The sequence below is a fragment of the Salvelinus fontinalis genome, chromosome 11 (genome assembly GCF_029448725.1).
Source record: "Salvelinus fontinalis isolate EN_2023a chromosome 11, ASM2944872v1, whole genome shotgun sequence".
Lineage (NCBI taxonomy): Eukaryota > Metazoa > Chordata > Actinopteri > Salmoniformes > Salmonidae > Salvelinus > Salvelinus fontinalis.
In genome coordinates, this window is record NC_074675.1 from 31974212 (window position 1) to 31996456 (window position 22245).

General features: G+C 42.6%; 2 protein-coding genes across 3 annotated transcripts in view; one reads left to right on the top strand and one right to left on the bottom strand.

Annotated features, from left to right (window-relative positions):
• Positions 1–11077: 11077 nt before the first annotated feature.
• Positions 11078–11566, top strand: LOC129864714 (endonuclease domain-containing 1 protein-like). The gene has a single exon (XM_055937019.1). It carries the CDS (start codon positions 11078–11080, stop codon positions 11564–11566), a length of 489 nt encoding a protein of 162 aa, XP_055792994.1.
• A 2159-nt stretch (positions 11567–13725) lies between these two features.
• The window catches only part of LOC129865542 (calsequestrin-1-like), a 36213-nt gene continuing 27693 nt past the window's right edge, over positions 13726–22245 (bottom strand). For both annotated transcript variants that reach the window (XM_055938410.1, XM_055938411.1), the window contains 10 exons: positions 21540–21633; positions 20241–20341; positions 19739–19850; positions 19363–19436; positions 18920–19050; positions 18603–18648; positions 18443–18497; positions 18118–18218; positions 14870–14944; positions 13726–14651 (listed from right to left, as the gene is read on the bottom strand). In XM_055938410.1, the coding sequence (XP_055794385.1) occupies positions 14391–14651; positions 14870–14944; positions 18118–18218; positions 18443–18497; positions 18603–18648; positions 18920–19050; positions 19363–19436; positions 19739–19850; positions 20241–20341; positions 21540–21633 (1050 nt within the window). In that variant the 3' untranslated portion in view covers positions 13726–14390. The remainder of the gene's footprint in view (positions 14652–14869; positions 14945–18117; positions 18219–18442; positions 18498–18602; positions 18649–18919; positions 19051–19362; positions 19437–19738; positions 19851–20240; positions 20342–21539; positions 21634–22245) is intronic.

Genomic DNA, 22245 nt, shown 5'->3' on the forward strand with positions numbered 1-22245 from the left:
GGCAGTGATTAGGTCCAGAGACATGTTGGACAAAACCCACTGAGTCGATGATGGCTCCGAAAGCCTTTTGGAGTGGGTCTGTGGACTTTTCCATGTGAATATTAAAATCACCAAAAATTTGAATATTATCTGCTATGACTACAAGGTCCGATAGGAATTCAGGGAACTCAGTGAGGAACGCTGTATATTGCCCAGGAGGCCTGTAAACAGTATCTATAAAAAGTGATTGAGTAGGCTGCATAGATTTCATGACTAGAAGTTCAAAAGACAAAAACATCATTTTTTTTTTTGTAAATTGAAATTTGCTATCGTAAATGTTAGAAACACCTCCGCCTTTGCGGGATGCATGGGGGATATGGTCACTAGTGTGGCCTCATTTAACACAGTAAATTCATCAGGCTTAAGCCATGTTTCAGTCAGGCCAATCACATCAAGATTATGATCAGTGATTAGTTCATTGACTACAACTGCCTTTGAAGTGAGGGATCTAACATTAAGTGGCCCTATTTTGAGATGTGAGGTATCACGATCTCTTTCAATAATGGCAGGAATGGAGGAGGTCTTTATCCTAGTGAGATTGCTAAGGCGAACACCGCCATGTTTAGTTTTGCCCAACCTAGGTCGAGGCACAGACACAGTCTCAATGGGGATAGCTGAGCTGACTACACTGACTATGCTAGTGGCAACAGACCAAAATGTAAATAAACCTACCGGAATTTGTCCAATTGAAACTCTTTTTTGCAACTGTTGGACTAATGATTATACCTAGATCAGCTAGATGCAGGCATGAGTGTGCATGGCGGCATTGAATGTGTAACTGTCTGTCAATTTAATTTCTCCAATTTGTCTCTCGACCTGTGCACCTACATTATAAACTTTAATTCGTAGGTTAGGTTGTAGCAACTTCATGATGGGTACGGGGAAAATGTTGTATCGTGTAGTAGCCTAAACCTTTTGATGTTACATTGGGTGAATGGAATATGAATAAAAGTCATCCAATATTATGTAATAGAAATATGGCCGTCCTCCCTAATCTTGAACAGTACCAACCTCCACTGTTAGGTACAGTGCATTCGGAAAGTATTCAGACCCCTTGACTTTTTCAACATTTTGTTAGGTTACCGCCTTATTCTAAAATAGACTGAATAAAAGCATGTTATCATCAATCTACACATAATATCCCATAATGACAAAGCGAAAACAGGTTTTTATAAATTGTAGCAAATTTATAATATAAAAAAACAACAGAAATACCTTATTTACATAAGTATTCAGACCATTTGCTTTGAGACTCGAAATTGAGCTTAGAAGAATCCTGTTTCCATTGATCATCCTTGAGATGTTTCTACAACTTGATTGGACATGTTTGGGGAAGGCACACACCTGTCTATATAAGGCCCACAGTTGACAGTGCATGTCAGAGCAAAAACCAAGCCATGAGGTCGAAGGAATTGTCCGTAGAGCTCCAAGACAGGATTGAATAAAGGCACAGATCTGAGGAAGGGTACCAAAAATTCTCCAGCATTGAAGGTCCCCAAGAACACAGTGGCCTCCATCATTCTTAAAGGTTCTGGAACCACCAAGACTCTTTCTAGAGCTGGCCGCCCGGCCAAACTGAGCAATCGGGGGAGAAGGACCTTGGTCAGGGAGGTGACCAAGAACCCAATGGTCACTCTGGCAGAGCTCCAGAGTTCCTCTGTGGAGATGGGAGAACCTTCCAGAAGGACAACCGTCTCTGCACCACTCCACCAATCAGGCCTTTATGGTAGAGTTGCCCAAGGGAAGCCACTCCACAGTAAAAGGCACATGAAGTTTGCCAAAAGGCACCTAAAGACTCTCAGACCCTGAAAAAAAAATATTATCCAGAGCACTCAGGACCTCAGACTAGGGCGAAGGTTCTACTTCCAACAGGACAACAACCCTAAGCACACAGCCAAGATAACGCAGGAGTGGCTTTGAGACAATTCTCTGAATGTCCTTGAGTGGCCCAGCCAGAGCCCGGACTTCAACCCGATCGAACATCTTGCCGCTCCCCATCCAACCTGACAGAGCTTGAGAGGATCTGCAGAGAAGAATGGGAGAAACTCCCCAACTACAGTTGTGCCAAGCTTGTAGCGTCATACCCAAAAAGACCCAAGGCTGTAATCGCTGCCAAAGGTACTTCAACAAAGTACTGAGTAAAGAGTCTGAATACTTATTTAATTGTGATGTTTAATTTAGTTTATTTTGCAAAAATGTCTAAAAAACAGTTTGCTTTGTCATTATGGGGTAGTGTGTGTAGATTGATAAGGGAAGTTTGAATCCTTTTTTAGAATAAGGCTGTAATGTAACAAAATGTGGAAAAAGTCGATGGGTCTGAATCATTTCCGAATGACCTGTATATATTGTATCAACTATATTCTAGTCAGTGCCACTCAGACATTGCTCGTCCTAATATTTAGATTTTCTTAATTTAATTATTTTACTTTGATATTTGTGTGTATTGTTGTGAATTGTTAGATATTACTACAATATTGGAGCTAGGAACAGAAGCATTTCGCTAAACCCGCAATAACATCTGCTAAATATGTGTATGTGAGCGATACAATTTGATTTGATTTGATATTGCAGACTTATTGAGGACTCTTATTGTAGAATGGACCTTTTATTGTTACTAATGGCAAGCTTTGTGAAATCTCAACGAAGATACAGGCTGTGTGTTGTAATGTGCTATAATGATTTGTACCTTGGTTTTTGTCTTGCTGTTGGTTTTTCTTCACAATAATATAGCAGCTGGATTAATATTGTATAATCAAATATGTTTTGGGGGGGAATGACATACAAGAAAATCAAACCATTCAGACCTATTCAATTATTAAATATAGATTATGCTTAAAGATTGTGTATCTTCTCCTTAGCGTAGAAGGTACATTTTGACCACATTTCTGGTGAATAAATAATGAAATACATGAAGAAATAAAATATCAGAATAATATTTTTTGTATTGCTTTTTAATAATGGTGATAGTCATTTGTCTTGGTCTTAAGCAAGCATACATAACATCAAAACAGCTGTCACGCCCTGGCCTTAGTATTCTTTGTTTTCTTTATGTTTTTTAGTTAGGTCAGGGTGTGACATGGGGAATGTATGTGTCGTCCGCCAGCCAGGACCAGCCAGAGCCGTCCAGCCAGGATCCGCCGGAGCCGTCCAGCCAGGATCCGCCGGAGCCGTCCAGCCAGGATCCTCCGGAGCCGGCCAGCCAGGATCCGCCAGAGCCAGCCAGCCAGGATCCGCCATTCTGTCCGGAGCTGCCCCTCATTCCGGTGTTGCCCCTCAGTCCGGTGCTGCCCCCTAATCCAGTGGGGTTAATTTGGAGGGTGGCCATTTGGAGGAGGCTACCAAAGCGGGTATTGACAATGGTGGAGTGGGGGCCACGTCCCACACCCGAGCCGCCGCCATGATGGGGCCCATCCCGGACCCTCCCCTTTCTATGTCAAGTTGTGCGGTCGGAGTCCGCACCTTTGGGGGGGGGGGGGGGGGGGGGGGGGTATTGTCACGCCCTGGCCTTAGTATTCTTTGTTTTCTTTATGTTTTTTAGTTAGGTCATGGTGGGACATGGGGAATGTATGTGTTTTTGTAGGGTCTAGTGTAGTTGTCTAGTTATGTCTATGGCTGCCTAGTTTGGTTCTCAATTAGAGGCAGCTGTGGTTCATTGTCTCTGATTGAGAGCCATATTTAAGGCAGTCATAGGCATTGGGGGTTTGTGGGTAATTGTCTGTGTCTATGTTGCATGTTTGCACTTAGTCTTTGATAGCTTCACGTTCGTCTGTTTGTTGTTTTGTTTCGTTGTTCTTCTTCTAATAAAGAGAAGATGTATTTTTCACACGCTGCGCCTTGGTCCTTTCTCTCTCCCATAGACGATCGTGACAACAGCAATCACAACAGAAACCCAAGCCAATTTACAACATTTATTCTGGACAGATTGTGGATGTTTTTTTAGTTTAAAAATTAAATATATTTTTCAGGTTTCATTCTAGCCATGTAGATATGAAACATATGTATATAAATATACAAATAGTGTGCTTCCTTAGGTTCAGAACTAGTTTCAATTAGGTAAATTAATGATCTAGATGTGGTTTGCCCTCTTAGGACAGAACACGGGCACAGTTGTGTCGTTGCCACAAAATCTGTTCACATTCACACGGGTGTGCAACCCTGCTAATCATTAACCTTCTGAGATAAAAGGTATCTTTTGGATGCAAAAATACTTTTCCACAGTTAGTCCTCAGTGCCACATACAGTGCTACCATCTGGGCAAATACACATCATGTACTGGTTCGTACAGATGGGAACACGTAGATGGGAAACACATGTTCCAGGTCGAGTACATCGCAGGCGTTGCATTCTATCAACCAAGGTGCCACGTCATTGACTGAGCAGACAGGCATCATATAGCTATACCATAATGATGTGCTTAACTGATTTGTTGAACACATAACCAGGCGTTGTGAGATCTGGCACGCTTCTGCAATGTAGTCGGCATTGGTGTAGTGGAAGGTACACGCAAGCCTTATACCCATATCACATATTTTCAGTGGGCATTGCGCATACTCACTTCTTAATCCCCACAATGCGTATGAAAGTAGTGCGGCAGAGGTATACGCCATATCAATTAATAAGGCTGATGGAACAGATCAGAATGTTTTGTTTAAAATGTTGATTAATTATTATTTCTTCACAATTTCAGCTCAGCAATGTGCACACTGCGGTAGGCCCAGAACTGTGAGAATGTTCTAAAATACAATTTAGCAGGAGGAAACTCTGTTCTAAAATGCGCACCCCACGTGCGAGTGGTTTCATGGACAAAGCTGGAAATATCCGTTAGTAATTTAGAGGGGAGATCTAAAGATGCAACAACTATCATATGTTGATAATGTGACTAGGATAATGCCTTTGGCTGCTAGATAATGAAAGAAAGTTGAAAGAAAACTAATAGGCTGGAACAGGAGAAATGCATATGAGGAAGTTTTATATAAAATAATTGCTTCCATGTTTCTATGGTGGAAGTTTGGCTGTAGGCCACTTTCGATCAAGGTAAGACACCTCATAATATGAAGTATAATGTCCAGGTTGCAAACAATTAAACAACAGGAAAAATATACGACGCTAATGATAGGTCTAACCATCTTATGGTAGATGGAAGGCTTTCCAAAACCTGAATTAAATGTTAACTAGCTACTGTACAAAGTATCCTATGCCTACCAGTGGCCAATTGTTTTGCTTTACTCCAACTCAAACACCGCTAACCGAACAACAGTGCTAGGTGCCTGTGCACTTGAATTAGAGGTTAACTACACACAAAAAAATCTAAATGTATTTTATTTTAACCAGAGCTCAAAATTGGTCTAGTGAACGTAACACGCCAATGTAAACTCTGATTTTTTTATATAAATATGAACTTTATCAAACAAAACATACATGTATTGTGTAACATGAAGTCCTATGAGTGTCATCTGATGAAGATCATCAAAGGTTAGTGATTAATTTTATCTCTATTTGTGCTTTTTGTGACTGCTATCTTTGGCTGGAAAAATGGCTGTGCTTATTCTGTGGCTTGGTGGTGACATAACATAATCGTTTGTGGTGCTTTCACTGAAAAGCATATTCGAAATCGGACACTTTGGTGGGATTTACAACAAGATTACCTTTAAAATGGTATGAGACACATGTATGTCTGAGGAATTTTAATTATGAGATTTCTGTTGTTTTGAATTTGGCGCCCTGCACTTTCACTGGCTGTTGTCATATCATCCCGTTAACGGGACTGCAGCCATAAGAAGTTAACCATTTTTGTGGAAACCAGAAAAAATTTGGAAAAATGTCTGACTTAGTTGACAGCCTCATTTATCTGTTTCAATGGTAAGCCTACTATTAGACTATTTGCACAGTACAGCTTTGGTTGGCCTGACTGTGAAAGACCAATAGTATGTCACTGTTTCTCATAAAATCTTTCGCTCACTGGTAGTCAGCCTGGAATTTAGCCATAATGTTGACCCTGGGGAACTTCCAGGCTTGACAGTATCAGGACGTGCAGGAAAACATGCACTATATGACCAAATGTATGTGGACACCTGCTCGTCGAACATCTCATTCCAAAATCATGGGTATTAATATGGAGTTGGTCCCCCCTTTGCTGCTATAACAGCCTCCACTCTTCTGGGAAGGCTTTCCACTAGATGTTGGAACATTGCTGCGGGGCCTTGCTCCCATTCAGCGACAAGAGCTTTAGTGAGGTCGGGCACTGATGTTGGGCAATTAGGCCTGGCTCCCAGTCGGCCAATTCATCCCAAATTCATCCCCAAGGTGTTCGATTGGTTTGAGGTCAGGATTCTGTGCAGGCCAATCAAGTTCGTCCACATCGATCTCGACAAACCATTTTTGTATTTGTGCACATTGTTATGCTGAAACAGGAAAGGGCCTTCCCCAAACTGTTGCCACAAAGTTGGAAGCACAGAATCATCTAGAATGTCATTGTATGCTGTAGCGTTAAGATTTCCATTCACTGGAACTAAGGGCCTAGCCCGAACCATGAAAAACAGCCCCAGACCGTTATTATTACTCCTCTACCAAACTTTACAGTTGGCACTATGCATTCAGACACATAGCGTTCTCCTGGCATCCGCCAAACCTAGATCCGGCCGTCGGACTGCCAGACGGTGAAGCGTGATTCACCATTCCAGAGAACGTGTTTCCACTGCTCCAGGCTGCTTGGCCTTGGAAACACATTTCATTAAGCTCCCGACGAACAGTTATTGTGCTGACGTTGCGTCCAGAGGCAGTATGGATCTCGGGTGTGTGTGACAGATGATTTTTACGCGCTTCAGCACTGTGCGTCCTCGTTTTGTGAGCTTGTGTGGCCTACCACTCCGCGGCCGAGCCGTTGTTGCTCCTAGACATTTCCAATTCATAATAACAGCACTTATAGTTCACCATGGCTGCTCTAGCAGGGCAGATATTTGACCAACTGATTTGTTGGAAAGGTGGCATCCTATGACGTTGCCACTTTGAAAGTCACTGAGCTCTTCAGTAAGGCCATTCTGCTGCCAATATTTGTCTATGGAGATTGCATGGATGTGTGCTCGATTTTCGATACCTGTCAGCAATGGGTGTGGCTGAAAGAGCCGAATCCACTCATTTGAAGGGGTGTTCACATACTTTTGTTTATATAGTGTAAGTGGAAAACCTGTGGTACTTCTCACCATAGAACCGCAGCCCAGTCACCATTTTATCTCCACTAGCGTTGACCAAACGTCTTTCACCATGGGGCTCCGGTGTGAAGTTTTTGTTTTGCTGTTGTTTCCTCTGCTTTCCCAGGGGGAAGTGACCTCGTTCGTAAAATGCAGTCAGTTCTTTCTGAACCATGTTCCTCCTACGGTTCTCAGTGATCCTACGAACAATAATCGCTACCAGCAAATATGCCAGTGTCTCCTGGACAATAATAATATAGTGCAATATTACTATGCCACACTCTACGACACCAATAATAAGATTCCTGTGTATTCTGCCTACGAGCTTCAACTTGCAGACATTGAACGAAAGGACTATTGGTATATCGAACCTCAGGTAGGCACAGAATTGTATTTACTGACATGTATAACATTTGTTTTCACACCTTAACATTTTTGTAACAGTTTACTTGGAGTGGGTATACTGTACATAAGGCAGTATACCTTTATGAGTGTCGAAGTATTTTCCATAACAACCTTCAGTACACATTTATTCAATATCATTCAAAAGGAGTTTTCAAACTAGATCTTTATTCGTCCATTTTACAATGTACATTTTTATTTTTACTGCTTCGGAACCCAACCCTCTGACACATAATAATGTAACAGGCGCAGGTTGGCATTTATTGGGATGACTCATGCACTGGAGGCAGCTCTGCAGAGTGGTCACTAGCTTTCATAAAAGTCCTCAAATCTGATTTTAAGACCAAAAAGTCCATTTCTGTTTTCATGAATTTTAAGACATAGCCAATTCTGAGTTTGCAAGCTGACCCATCTAGCGTAAATTGTTCAATTCTGCCTCCAGGGCAATTTTCATGACAATAAATGTCAACATACTTAACAGGTTGGGAGTTAGCACAGGGTTAGCGATGAGTGACTGTTGTACATCCTCTCTGATATTCTCTCAATTTGGTAGAATGCCACTGGGCAAACATTCCTTAGAATCATCATGAATTATTGTATTAAATTCTGTACTTTTCTTAGACGATATCCGGGAGAAGGCGGATCTGAAGAAAACAGAGTACCTGGCCTAGAGCGAGTTCTGAAGCACTAGGCATACAGCATGTTCTCTGCCAAGATAAGCTAAAAATTTGTATTTATGTTATTTTGGGGGGTTGGGTACTGTGGTTATAAAAATGTAAATGTCTGTTGTACTATGGATACATAAAGATCTACTTGAAGGGACTATTCTTTTTTTTGAAAACTCCTTATGAATGCTGTTGAATAAATGTGTTATGAAGTTTGTTATGAAGGAAATTGCAATACCCATGAAGGTGTTAATGTCTTGAGTGTACCCCCTTCAAGTAAAGTGTAACCTAAATGTCTATATATTAATGTCTATATATTTTTTGGGAAACATACTGTATGTTGTGCATTCACCAACAAGGTACAGAGACAATGGTGTAACGGTTGTTATCGGAAGGAGACCAAAGCGCAGCGTGGACAGTGTTCATGATCTTTATTGTCAAGAATCACTCAAACAAAAATAACGAATACAAAACGAAAGCGAACAGTTCCGTCAGGCACAGATACTAAACGGAAAACAACACCCCACAAAACCCAAACGGAAAATGACAACTATTATATGATCCCCATGCAGAGACAAAGATAGACAGCTGCCTCTGATTGGTAACCACACTAGGCAAAAACAACAAAGAAATATAAAACATAGATTCTCCCACCCGAGTCACACCCTGACCTAACCAAACATAGAGAATAAATAAGGATCTCTAAGATCAGGGCGTGACAGTACCACCCCCCCCCCCCCCCCAACCCCCCCCCCCCCCCCCCCCCAACCCCCCCCCCCCCCCCCAAGGTGCGGACTCCGGCCGCAAACCTGAACCTATAGGGGAGGGTCCGGGTGGGCATCTACTCTCAGTGGGGGCTCCGGTGGGGGCTCCGGTGGGGGCTCCGGTGGGGGCTCCGGTGCGGGACGCAGATCCCGCCCCGCTATAGGCTCCCCCCACTTCGGTGGCGCCTCCGGTGCAGGGATCGTCACCGGGACCTCCGGACCATAGATCATAGCCGGAGGTACTGGACTGCAGACCGCCACAGGGGGCTCTGGATTGCAGATCGCCGCTGGAGGCTCGGGACTGCAGATCGCCGCCGGAGGCTTGGGACTGCAGATCGTCGCCAGAGGCTCTGGACTGGGAACCGTCGCCGGAAGCTCAGGACTGTGGACCGTCGCCAGAGGCTCCGGACTGGGGACCGTCGCCGGAGGCTCCGGACTGGGGACCGTCGCTGGAGGCTTCGTGCCATGGATTACCACTACAGCCTCCGGGCCATGGATCATCACTGGAGGCTTCGTGCCATAAATCATCACTGGAGGCTCCGGGCCATGGATCATCACTGGAGGCTTCGTGCCATGGATTATCACTAGAGGCTCCGAGCCATGGATCATCACTGGAGGCTTCGTGCCATGGATCATCACTGGAGGCTTCGGACCATGGATCATCACTGGAGGCTTCGTACGTGGAGCCGGAACAGGTCTCACCGGACTGAGGAGATGTACTGGAAGCCTGGCCCAACACGTCCTGGCCGGATACCCACTCCAGCTCGGTGAGTGTGGAGAGCTGGCACGGGACTCACTGGGCTATGAAGGCGCAGTGGAGGGATAGTGCGTAGAGCCGGCGCAGGATATGCTTTGGCGCAGGATATGCTGGGCTGTGGAGGCGCACTGGAGGTCTAGAGCGCAGAGCTGGCACAACGCGTCCTGGCTGAATAACCCGTGTAGCACGGCAAGTGCGAGGAGCTGGAACAGGCCGCACTGGGCTGTGCTGGGGAACTGGGGATACCGTGCGTAGAGCTGGTGCAGGATATCCTGGACCGAAGAGACGCACTGGAGGCCAGTAGCGCTGAGCCGGCACAATGCATCCTGGCTGAATGCCCACTCTATCACGGCAACTGCGGGGAGCTGGAACAGAGCGCACCGGGCTATGAATGCGTACTGGCGTCACTGTGCGCATCACTGCATAACACGGTGCCTGACCAGTCACACGCTCCCCACGGTAAGCATGGGGAGTTGGCTCAGGTCTAAACCCTACCTCCGCCAATCACCCTGTGTGCCTCCCCCCCCAAAAAAAATTGGGGGCTGCCTCTCGTACTTCCGTTGTTGCCTTGACTCCTCATATCGTCACCGTTCCTCTTTCGCTGCCTCCGCCTGCTTCATTGGTAGGGTCTTGTCCCCTGCCATTACCTTCTCCCAGCTCCAGGATGTCCTCCACTCCCTTTTCTCCCGGGCCCAGGATCCCTGCTCCTCCTGGTCACGCTGCTTGGTCCTTTTTTGGTGGGGTGTTCTGTAACGGCTGTGAAACCAAAGCGCAGTGTGGAAAGTGTTCATGATCTTTATTGTCAAGAATCACTCAAACAAAAATAACGAATACAAAAACAAAAGCGAACAGTTCCGTCAGGCACAGATATTAAACGGAAAACAACACCCCACAAAACCCAAATGGAAAAGGACAACTATTATATGATCCCCATTCAGAGACAACGATAGACAGCTGCCTCTGGTTGGGAACCACACTAGACAAAAACAACAAAGAAATAGAAAACATAGATTCTCCCACCCGAGTCACACCCTAACCTAACCAAACATAGAGAATAAATAAGGATCTCTAAGGTCAGGGTGTGACAAATGGTATATATTTTGTATTTTAAGTTTTACGTGCATGTCACACAAATCGCTGTAAAATTCTAACTTTGTGAATTTCCCTTTGCCAAAGGTATCTACAGACTGCTAAAAAAATGTGTTGCCTGTAATCAATGACTTTTCTTGACTCTCACAGCTCGATGGTGGTAGTCACCTCTGCATGAGCGGACTGAACCAAATCCCGTCCAACAATAGGGGTGACCACCAGGCCTTGAACCGAGACTACGAGAAATCTGGCTACGACAAGGGCCACCTATACCCCGTCCATCACACCTCCACCCATTCCTCCATGATAGCCACCTCCACCTTGACCAACGCCGCACCCCAAGACCCAGGCTTCAACCGGGGCCAGTGGAGGGTACATGAAGAGGACCTCGCTGAATTACTGAATAACGCCTGCTCCAAGGCCTATGTGGTCACAGGTATAGTGCCTGGTGACACCCAGATAGGTGATGGTGTAAAAGTGGCTAAGTACTACTGGAGCGCATACTGTTGTGTTAGTAAGAGTCACACTACAGAGTCTGCAGGGTATATTGGTCCTGATAACAATGGCAAAGTGCAAACGCTGACTGTGAAAGATCTGGAGACTAGACTCAGTGGTCCTGGATATTATGGTACACCTTTCTATGTGTTCCAAGGTAGATGCTAATGCTATATCAGCTAGCTAATGCTAATTTAATCTTGAACAACACTATAATTGTAACAATTGTACATTTTACTGTTTTTAACACATGCAAATTGTATTTTTGTTAAATAAAATACCAAATGTTCATCATAATAAGACAGCTGTACCTCCAATATGTGTGAATTAGTTGACTTAGACAATGACAAGGATACTATTTGATGTAAATTAATATTTAATATAAATACTTGTGAGAAATATTCTGTAAATATCAGTAATTGATCATTAACATTTTATTATCTATAACATCATGTGTACCGTTCAGTAGATTCAATTCCTTTATATGTCAATTGACATACTATCAAGTTTCAAGTTTTATTAGTCATGTGTACAGGATACACATGGTACTGTATACACCGTCCAACAAAATGCTTACTTGCAGGTTCTTTCTCAACAATGCAACAACAATACCAAATAATGAAAGCTTAGAATATGAACATAAAGTAAATGGCTCAGTAGAATATAATAAATATGTTAGCATAAGTATAATACAGGAAGGCACTATTTATAGTCCACTATACACGTGTTTTGGGGAAGGGGGGGATTGGGGGGCAAGTGTTGTGCACTATTTAGCAATAACAATAAGAGTCTGGTAGCAGCAGTTGTGATGTGTGTGTAGAATGAATGTGTGTCATCCAAAAAGTTATACTTTTGAATCACCTGTCCATAGAACATTCTTCCAAGTCTTCATGATCCTCCAGGTGCCTCCGGGTGCTTTTTGTCAAACTTGAGTAAACTTTTTCGATGACATGGGTACCATTATGCCTGGCAAAAACCAAATACTGCATTCTACAATAAGAACCTCATACCAACGGTCAAGCATTGTGGTATTAGAGTGATGGTTTGGGGATGCTTTGCTGCCTCAGGACCTGGACAACTTGCCTTAATAGAAGGAACCATGAATTCTGCTCTGTATCAGTGAATTCTATAGGAGAATGTCAGAAGCAATGTCAGAAGCATAGCTGGGTCATGCAGCAAGACAATGATCCAAAACACACAAGTCTACATGAAAATGGCTCAAAATAAACTCCCACATCTATTGGGTGAAATACCACAGTGTGCCATCACAGTAGTAAGATGTGTGACCTGTTGCCACAAGAAAAGGGCAACCAGCGAAGAACAAACACCATTGTAAACACCACCCATATTTATGTTTATTTATTTTCCCTTTTGTACTTTCATTATTTGCACAAAATATGACATTTGAATGTCTTTTGTGAGTATAATGTTTACTGTTAGTTTGTATTTTTTATTTCACTTTTGTTTATTATCTACTTTACTTAACATATGTTTCCCATGCCAATAAAGTCCTTAAATTAAATTGAGAGAGAGAGAGAGAGAGAGAGAGAGAGAGAGAGAGAGAGAGAGAGCAAGAGAGAGAGATTTCCAGATCTTATGGTGATCATTTTTCAGACACCTACCTTATGTACATATTTGTCTGGTTTTGCTGTATATACAGTGTAGCCCTTTTACTGTCAAACAGGATTCATACCAAGTACCCATTTACCAAAATCTGAATGCATTTTTTTTTGTGAATGGCCATCTGAGATTTTAAAAGAGTCAACATACAATACTGTAGCTCCTCTAGTTAATGTGTAATCAGTCAGTTGAGCTTTCCAACAAGAACCATGTAGCGAACCTGGGAGGCTTCAGGTTTTATCAAGACAACAGAATGTATTTGATTGTCTTACTCAGTAGAGTACTTTATATGAAAGCTGCCTCACCATAACCAGTTAAGTTACTGCAGGCATAATGCATACTCTATGTGTGCTATATCATAACACATACCTGTATACCATGTGTTTTATGCCTCCTGTCATCACAGCAGTAACATACTCTCTGAGCCAGACTTATCAAATGTTTGCTGTTGTGGGAATTTTGCAGCTTTTATTTTTGCCCAGAAACATGAAGCTAACATAGTCTTGTCTCTCTGACATTCTCAAATGTTTGAATTAGATTGTTTTTGATTTGTAAAGCTTCACCATCATCAATATGAATTTGTTTTTTATAGGTTCACACTTATGTAGTTTAGAAATTGTTATGAAATGGAAATGTATTTGTTTGATAGTGTGTCACACACACACACACATTCACATTCATTAAGAAATTATGACAAACAACAAGAATGGATTTTTAAATATTTAATTTTTTTCCTAATATCGGACCAGAAACAATCAAATGATTTTGTGTTTTTTGTGAATTCCAAGATCTTTATCACTTTTTCAAACTGTGTTATTCTTAAGACGTTTCAGAGAGGTTATGTCTCCTTTTCTTTAAAAAATTGTACAATAAGTTGGTTGTTGCTTCTCTTTACCAGTAGAAAACATGTAGTTGTTCCAGAATACAGAAAAATGGGATAAAGGAGGGAGGGGAAAGGGGGCATCCCTGACTAGTGTTAAACGAGATAAACAAAACCAGGTCAAACATGCTAGTTTTCCTCAGCTTAGTCCTCACATACACACAGACAGTTATAACCCCGAGAGAGACAAACATTTCATACTGAACAAAGAACACTGAACTTACATTTCAACCACAACCCATTCTTTTTATCACAGACAAAAACTTCCCCCTGCTTTCCTGTCTTTTCTTACCCAGTGAAATTGATTTAGGTGTTGCCCTTTGGTCGTGTCACTGGACTATCTGACCAGGGCTTTGAGAAAGAGATACAGAAAGCAAACAGGAAGGGACACAGCATGTGTTTACGACGAGATGTTAGGAAACAGAATATTGGTGCCGGCTTTTGGCCACTGTTGGTTAAAGCCGAGTAAACCCAAGGATGGCAAGCGATCATTTATTCGTCGTCGTCATCATCGTCATCATCATCGTCATCATCATCATCGTCGTCGTCATCATCGTCGTCATCATCATCGTCATCATCGTCATCATCATCGTCGTCGTCATCATCATCGTCGTCATCGTCATCATCGTCATCATCGTCATCATCATCGTCTGGGTCGATCTTTCCAGACAGCACGTCCTCGATCCAGTCCTCAAGCTCATCAGCAGTGGGCATGTCCTCATCATCATCCATCTCCATCCACACACTATCAGCCTGAGAGGGAATACACAGTGAGAACACACACAAGATGGACACTAAATAGGCTAAAGACAGATAGGCATTGAAACTAACGAGAAGGCTGAAAATAGACCAGCAACAATCCCCAGGGAGCAAGGAGGAAAAGGTACAGTAGAGCCTGATGAAACAGCATAATGAGATTACTGTACTAAAGACAGCAGAGAGACCAGGAAGGATGAGAAGATCAGACTTACATCTTCCACATCCACGACACCGATTTGAGGAGAACCAAGGTCAATGCCAAATGTCTTCTCCCAGTAGGGCACAAGCTAAAGGAGAGAAGGAAATAAAGAGAAAAAGGCAAAGGAAATGCAGAATTTAGAAAATAATTTTTCTGCTATGTTTCGTAGGTTATGCCACAATAAATTATATTATAATCTACCCCCTTCCCTAAAAATGTTACCCCCAATAATTTATTGACAGGTTTGAAACCCTACCAATCCTGTGACTCTCAATATCCAGTTCCTCTTTTGGCAATCCCACCCACAGTGATTGATTGACAAGGCAAACTATTAAGAATGTGGCCAGGATAACGCATGACAATGTGCAAAGGAAATCAAAATGGAAGGAATAATATTGTTTTATCCAATAAGGATTTGAATTAGAACTTTGTACTTTATTTTGTACAGTTATCTGGTAGGGCATTGAACAAAAACATAGATTATGTTCACATAAAAATAATATTGCAAACGTATTATTAATTTATTTGCCCAGAATCCACGATAGAATAATATATATTTTGAACGGTTTGGGCTAGAGCAGGGGTCTCCAATATTTTCTTTCATACGAGTCATTTCATACCCAATACATTTTTTGAGAGCTACTCATATACAGCCTGCATATTTCGTTATTGTGTACAGTCGTGGCCAAAAGTTTTGAGAATGACACAAATATTTATTTCCACAAAGTTTGCTGCTTCAGTGTCTTTAGATATTTTTGTCACATGTTACTATGGAATACTGAAGTATAATTACAAGCATTTCATAAGTGTCAAAGGCTTTTATTGACAATTACATGAAGTTGATGCAAAGAGTCAATATTTGCAGTGTTGACCCTTCTATTTCAAGACCTCTGCAATCCACCCTGGCATGCTGTCAATTAACTTCTGGGCCACACCCCGAATGATGGCAGCCCATTCTTGCATAATCAATGCTTGGAGTTTGTCAGAATTTGTGGGATTTTGCTTGTCCACCCGCCTCTTCAGGCTTGACCACAAGTTCTCAATGGGATTAAGGTCTGGGGAGTTTCCTGGCCATGGACCCAAAATATCGATGTTTTGTTCCCCGAGCCACTTAGTTATCACTTTTGCCTTATGGCAATGAGCTCCATCGTGTTGGAAAAGGCATTGTTCGTCACCAAACTGTTCCTGAATGGTTGGGAGAATATGCTCTCGGAGGATGTGTTGGTACCATTATTTATTCATGGCTGTGTTCTTAGGCAAAATTGTGAGTGAGCCCACTCCCTTGGCTGAGAAGTAACCCCACACATGAATGGTCTCAGGATGCTTTACTGTTGGCATGACACAGGACTGATGGTAGCGCTCACCTTGTCTTCTCCGTACAAGCTTTATTCCAGATGCCCCAAACAATCGGAAAGGGGATTCATCAGAGAAAATGACTTTACCCCAGTCCTCAGCAGTCCAATCCCTGTACCTTTTGCAGAATATCAGTCTGTCCCTTATGTTTTTCCTGGAGAGAAGTGGCTTCTTTGCTGCCCTTCTTGACACCAGGCCGTCCTCCAAAAGTCTTCACCTCACAGATGCACTCACACCTGCCTGCTGCCATTCCTGAGCAAGCTCTGTACTGGTGGTGCCCCGATCCCGCAGCTGAATCAACTTTAGGAGACAGTCCTGGCGCTTCATGGACTTTCTTGGGCACCCTGAAGCCTTCTTCACAACAATTGAACCGCTCTCCTTAAAGTTCTTGATGATCCGATAAATGGTTGATTTAGGTGCAATCTTACTGGCAGCAATATCCTTGCCTGTGAAGCCCTTTTTGTGCAAAGCAATGATGACTGCACGTGTTTCCTTGCAGGTAACAATGGTTGACAGAGGAAGAACAATGATTCCAAGCACCACCCTCCTTTAAAAGCTTCCAGTCTGTTATTCGAACTCAATCAGCATGACAGAGTGATCTCCAGCCCTGTCCTCGTCAACACTCACACCTGTGTTAACGAGAGAATCACTGACATGATGTCAGCTGGTCCTTTTGTGGCAGGGCTGAAATGCAGTGGAAATGTTTTTTGGGGGATTCAGTTAATTTGCATGGCAGAGGGACTTTGCAATTCATCTGATCACTCTTCATAACATTCTGGAGTATATGCAAATTGCCATCATACAAACTGAAGCAGCAGACTTTGTGTAAATTAATATTTGTGTCATTCTCAAAACTTTTGGCCACGACTGTAGGCCTAATTTGAATGAATATGAATACAAACCAGTGGAGGCTGTTGAGGGGAGGACGGCTCATAATAATGGCTGGAACGGAGCGAATGGAATGGCATCAAACACATGGAAACCATGTGTTTTGTGTATTTGATACCATTCCACTTATACGCTCCAGCCATTACCACGAGCCCGTCTTCTCCAATTTAGGTGCCACCAACGTCCTGTGATAGAAACAAAGAACGGCACGGCACACATAATCTAATTGCGTTTTGGTTCTTAAAACCACAAATCATTATACTGTAGCATACATTTTTGAATATTGCTTTTTAAAGAGAAAAATAAAAACAAATCATTTGAACAAATATGTAGCCCGTAGTTCTAGGCCTATGCTATGCCTACTATCAATTATTTTCAAATATTTTTTAGATTCTCATTGTGTTTAATAGTGTGCTTTTGAACAACACACCACAGTGAGTCGGCTACGTATTTGACAACAAATCGTGAAAAACAGTATTATCATGAAAAAGTATGAGGAATAGCAAAAGTGTTGTTTCAGCAAAAACATCACCGCTTTCCCTTCCAACATTTCACAAGTGAGGTGAAAGGATACAATGAATTTGCTTGTGGTGTGCACCGCTCAAATGATATGTAACAACACAACCTCAGTGCATCGGACATGAAACAACGATACAAATAGAACAATAGAACAGCAAAACAGATTTTTTTTAAATTGCGTCTGCCTTTTTATCAGTGGTGCTGGTGCAACTAGTGAAAATGCACTGTGGCATGCAGGAGCATAGGGGAGGAAGTGCAAAATGTAATCTGTTAATTATTATATAACATATTATAATGTACATATCTGTTTTAATATAGACAAGCTCGAAACATTATTTATTATGAAAAATGTCAAATTTCCCAATGGATCATGATCATTTTCTGCTAAAAAAGTAGGTGTGCAAAAAATACTTTTGCACGCCTATTTTTAAAGTGGGTCTGCAGCTGCTCCGTTTACTCCATTGCTCAGGCACATATGCATCCGATTTATTCAGGTCTTACCAGGGGGAAATCGTCGGGGTCAATCCAAATGATGCTGAGGTCAGCGTTGTCAGTGTTCTCACGGGCCACCTCCTTTAGGATCTCCAGGAACTCATAACCATCTGGGAAAAGGTCAAAGGTCAGGTACTGCTGTTTTTCCCCCCCTGTTACCTTTCTTCATTGAAAGACAATTCAATTCTCAACCTTTCAAACTATTTTCCAGCAATCATTTTATGACCTAAACTAACATACATGTAGCAGCCGTAGAATGACGCCTGAAAAACAGTTCAGTTCCCACTTCCGTTTTTTCCCCAGCTTTACTTTCAACTAGTACAATGTACATTACCAGGGTCATCCTCCTCAGCAAAGGCAACAATGTGCTCTCCATCTATGTCATCCTCCTGAAGGAAAGAAAGAAAGGGATGAGACTCCGTTCTACTGTACATCTCCATGAAAAGTAGGCTTACTGTATAGTTCCAGTTCAATAGTGAGTGAAGAAATCTTACCCAGGTCTCATACATGCTGTGGGGCTCAAGCTTCCTCAGAGTGGGCCTGGAATGAGAATGACATCAGTCAATCAATCACATTTATTTATAAAGCCCTTTTTACATCAGTTTTCACAAAGTACTTTTACAGTAACCCGGGCCTAGACCCTAAAGAGCAAGCAAGCAAAGGCAGAAGCAAGAGCACAGTGGGCAGGAAAAACAAGAAATGTAGTTTGAACCGCATTTTGTCTACATGTGTGAAGTAAATCTCCTCATAACCTACCATAGGACTTCCGGCTTTGCATTGTAGGTCAGCTGTACTGTAGGGCCAAACTCACCTGTCATGCTCCTCGATGTAGTCTACAAGCTCAGCCTCAGAGTAGGGCTGTCCTGGGATGGTCACTGGCTCCTCCATGAAGGGTTCATAGAAGTCAACCTCATTCAGTTTCATCTTTAGCTTCTTGGCAATCTGGATGGGGACAAAGACCATCAGTTAGGCTGTACATAATTTGCGTTTGAATTTAAAAAGATGAGTTTACCTCACTGACAAAAGTTGTTTCTTGTAATGTAACTTAAATTGTAATGTAACTCCACTTAATTGATTGAGTTGACTCAACTTAAAACGTGAAGGCATTTTGGTAACTTTTGTCTTCAATTTGAAAAAAAACTAAAAATGTTACAGCATAAGGAAAGGGTCAGTTTGCAATGGGAACAATGACACTTTTCCAGAATGGAGTTTAGAATATAGCTGAATCTAATTCAGCCCTCTGTGGTTCCATACCTTGGCATCAAAGGTGGCAAAGAATTTGATGAAGGGGTGGAACTCCTCGGCAGCATCGTCATACTCAATGAAGTCTGTAAAAGAGAAAAAAATAACACGAACCTAATGTGAGATTCCCCTTGACATACTTGATAAGAGGAAATTGTCAGAATACAGCATCGAGTACCTGTATGTGGTTCACAAATATACTGTAGGTGCTGTGACTAGCATCCCGTTAGACTGATCCCAGATCTGTTTGTGACAATTGTGTGACAATGACCACAGGAGCTAGCATGACAACACAAACAGTTCTGGTACCAGGCTAGCTTTCCATATCCAAGCAACTTTAGTCCTGATTTCTCGGGTCTTTCCTGCAGAGTTGATTGGCTGTACTTACGGGGGGATTTCTCACTCTTGAAGTAGCCGACCAGCTTGATGTCCTCATCAATGTTGTGGAAGCCCTTGAGCTCACGCTCATTATCAATGATCTCCACAGGGTCCTCAATCACCTGCAGAGCGGAAGAGACATGGGGAGAGAGAGAGAGAGAGAGAAGAGAGGTGAAGGAAGAGGGAGAGAAGAGGTGGAGAGAGAAGATTTATATGAGGAGCAGATTAGAAGAGATTTGACACTGACAATGTATATAGTATTAGGCAATCATTTTTTGCCTTCTTTGACAAATTAAACTCTTTTTCAAACAATATTTCTAAGTATTGATATTATTATGAAATTACATTAGTAAATAGATTGTAACAATACCTCATATTCAGCATTGTAATTACAATTTTGGGTTTACACAGAGTAAGAGCACTTTAGTAAAGTTACAACCAAATGATTGCAACCAAAATAAAGTAAAGTGACGACAACCAAATAACGATATAATGTTATTATAGTCACTCACATCATAGAGAAACTCCACCAGGGTGTCAGCGGCCAGCTCACCATCGTACTCAATGATCTCATTATCGACAAAGATATAGATGCTCTCCACCTCATCCAGACCTGGGATATAAGAGAAGGACAGGTTAGAGACTTTCTTTAGGGGCTAGGGACTAAGAAATGGATGGGGGCTTGGGGGAGGAATGGGGCAGGTTAGAAACTCTGGGTAGGGGCTAGGTGTTAGCGGACAGGTTAGGAAACTCTACTTAGGGGGCTAGGGTTTAGCGGACAGGTTAGGAACTCTGGTTAGGGGCTGAAGTTTAGAGGGGACAGGTAAGGATTTCTAGCTAGGAGGTCAGAAATAGGGGCTAGGGAAGCGATGGGGCAAGTTAGTTGGTAACGGCAAGCCATTCTTCTTGCAGAGGATTTTTTCCATTGGATTTTGAATATGGGCTTGAAACCACACTTCGCCCGAATAAAATACAGCAATGTGGTTAACAAAGTTATCTGTGATTGAATGAATTCCATCCAGACAATGTTGTTTATTGCCTGAACCAAGTTTGACCCCAGTAGGATTCACCATTTACAGTTGCATGACTCATACTGTAAGTATGTCAAAAAGGAGACTTTGACCTCGCTTGTAAAACAATGTAATTTTTTTTTAATACACTGTATAACCATCATGTGAATGCCTCCCTCTGAAAGTAGAATGCTTTTGTTGTTTTATTGCATACCGGTGACTGACCCTCTTCGACTTTTATTCGCCCAGGGGCGTGACAGTATGAGAAAAGGATACGATTTATATGACAAAGAGACATAGGTTGTGTAGAGAAGCAGCAAGTTAGTAAGAAACTGAATGTTAGAGCCTTAGATCTCTGCTAGGGATGTTTTTTAGACCTCTACAGCTCTCTGGTGGCTGAATAATGTCCTGTAGGTGATACTGAGGTGTTTACTGTATGTGTCTGGTCTCTAGGGCCCTGAGTGTTTCCTAACCGCGTATCATGAACGTCATTTTTCATGACTATAGCTATGGCCCTCAACTAGGGCCAAGAACATTCCTTGTCAGGAAAAACTCAGGACCCATATGATACGTTCCATATTAAAGTTTAAGCTACAAATATACGTTAAAACATTGCCTTTATTTTGGGTCCCAAGTTACTGTAAATGCCATGCCTGTCTACTTCAGTCTATTCCAACAGGAGTGATACCACTCCTCAGGCAGAAGAGGGCAGGACAGATCCGGATTTCATGCGAAGTCAGACCGAAGAGCTGGCATTTTAATGATGATGAAAAAGGGGTCAAGAGATGAGTGCGGTCTTACCCAGCTTCTTGGCAACAGAGAGGTCCTTCTTCTCATCCACAAGGCCGAAGCCAATGTCTTCATCGTCGAGATCATCCAGAACCTGGGCTGCAAGCTGCAGAGAAGAGAGAGAGAGAAAGAAAGAGAGTGTAAGAGACGGAGCAGTGTCAGAGCCCTAATGTTTATCGCTCCATTTCAAATAGATCACTAGCCCTGTTTGCGCACTGAACGATCCTGAATAGATCCGATAGTTATTAGCAATAACTTAGTAGCTCAACCTTGCCCTCTGATAGGCTAAGTGGAATCTTCGCCATATTGCTTATGCCTATCATATCATTTCAGATCTACACAAGTGCCTATAGGGGCATGGGGTTGATTTAGAACAGAGTAGATATGTGTGTGAGCCAACACAATCCCCCCCCCCCCCCCCCCCCCCCCAACCCGCCTGTTCAGCTTGAAAGAGGTTCCTATTGGCTAAACTTATACCTGTAGTCTATGTTTAAAGCTGTGCCGTCCCTCACTTAAGAATGAGGTGCTCAGCACTCCAGTCCAGCCCTAGACACATATGACCGCACTGCACTCCGCTTGCCTGAATGAAAAATATATTTCCCACATACTCTGTGTATAAGGACCCCCACTCCCAACCCCCCATCCGTGGTATTTCTTCCTACTTTCAAGGCCTTAAAAGCAACAGCTTTAGAGCGCTGCCTTGCACTTTCTAAATCTG

Excerpts from the sequence above, each read along its gene's own strand:
- LOC129864714 (XM_055937019.1), top strand. The coding sequence starts at position 11,078 with ATGAGCGGACTGAACCAAATCCCGTCCAACAATAGGGGTGACCACCAG.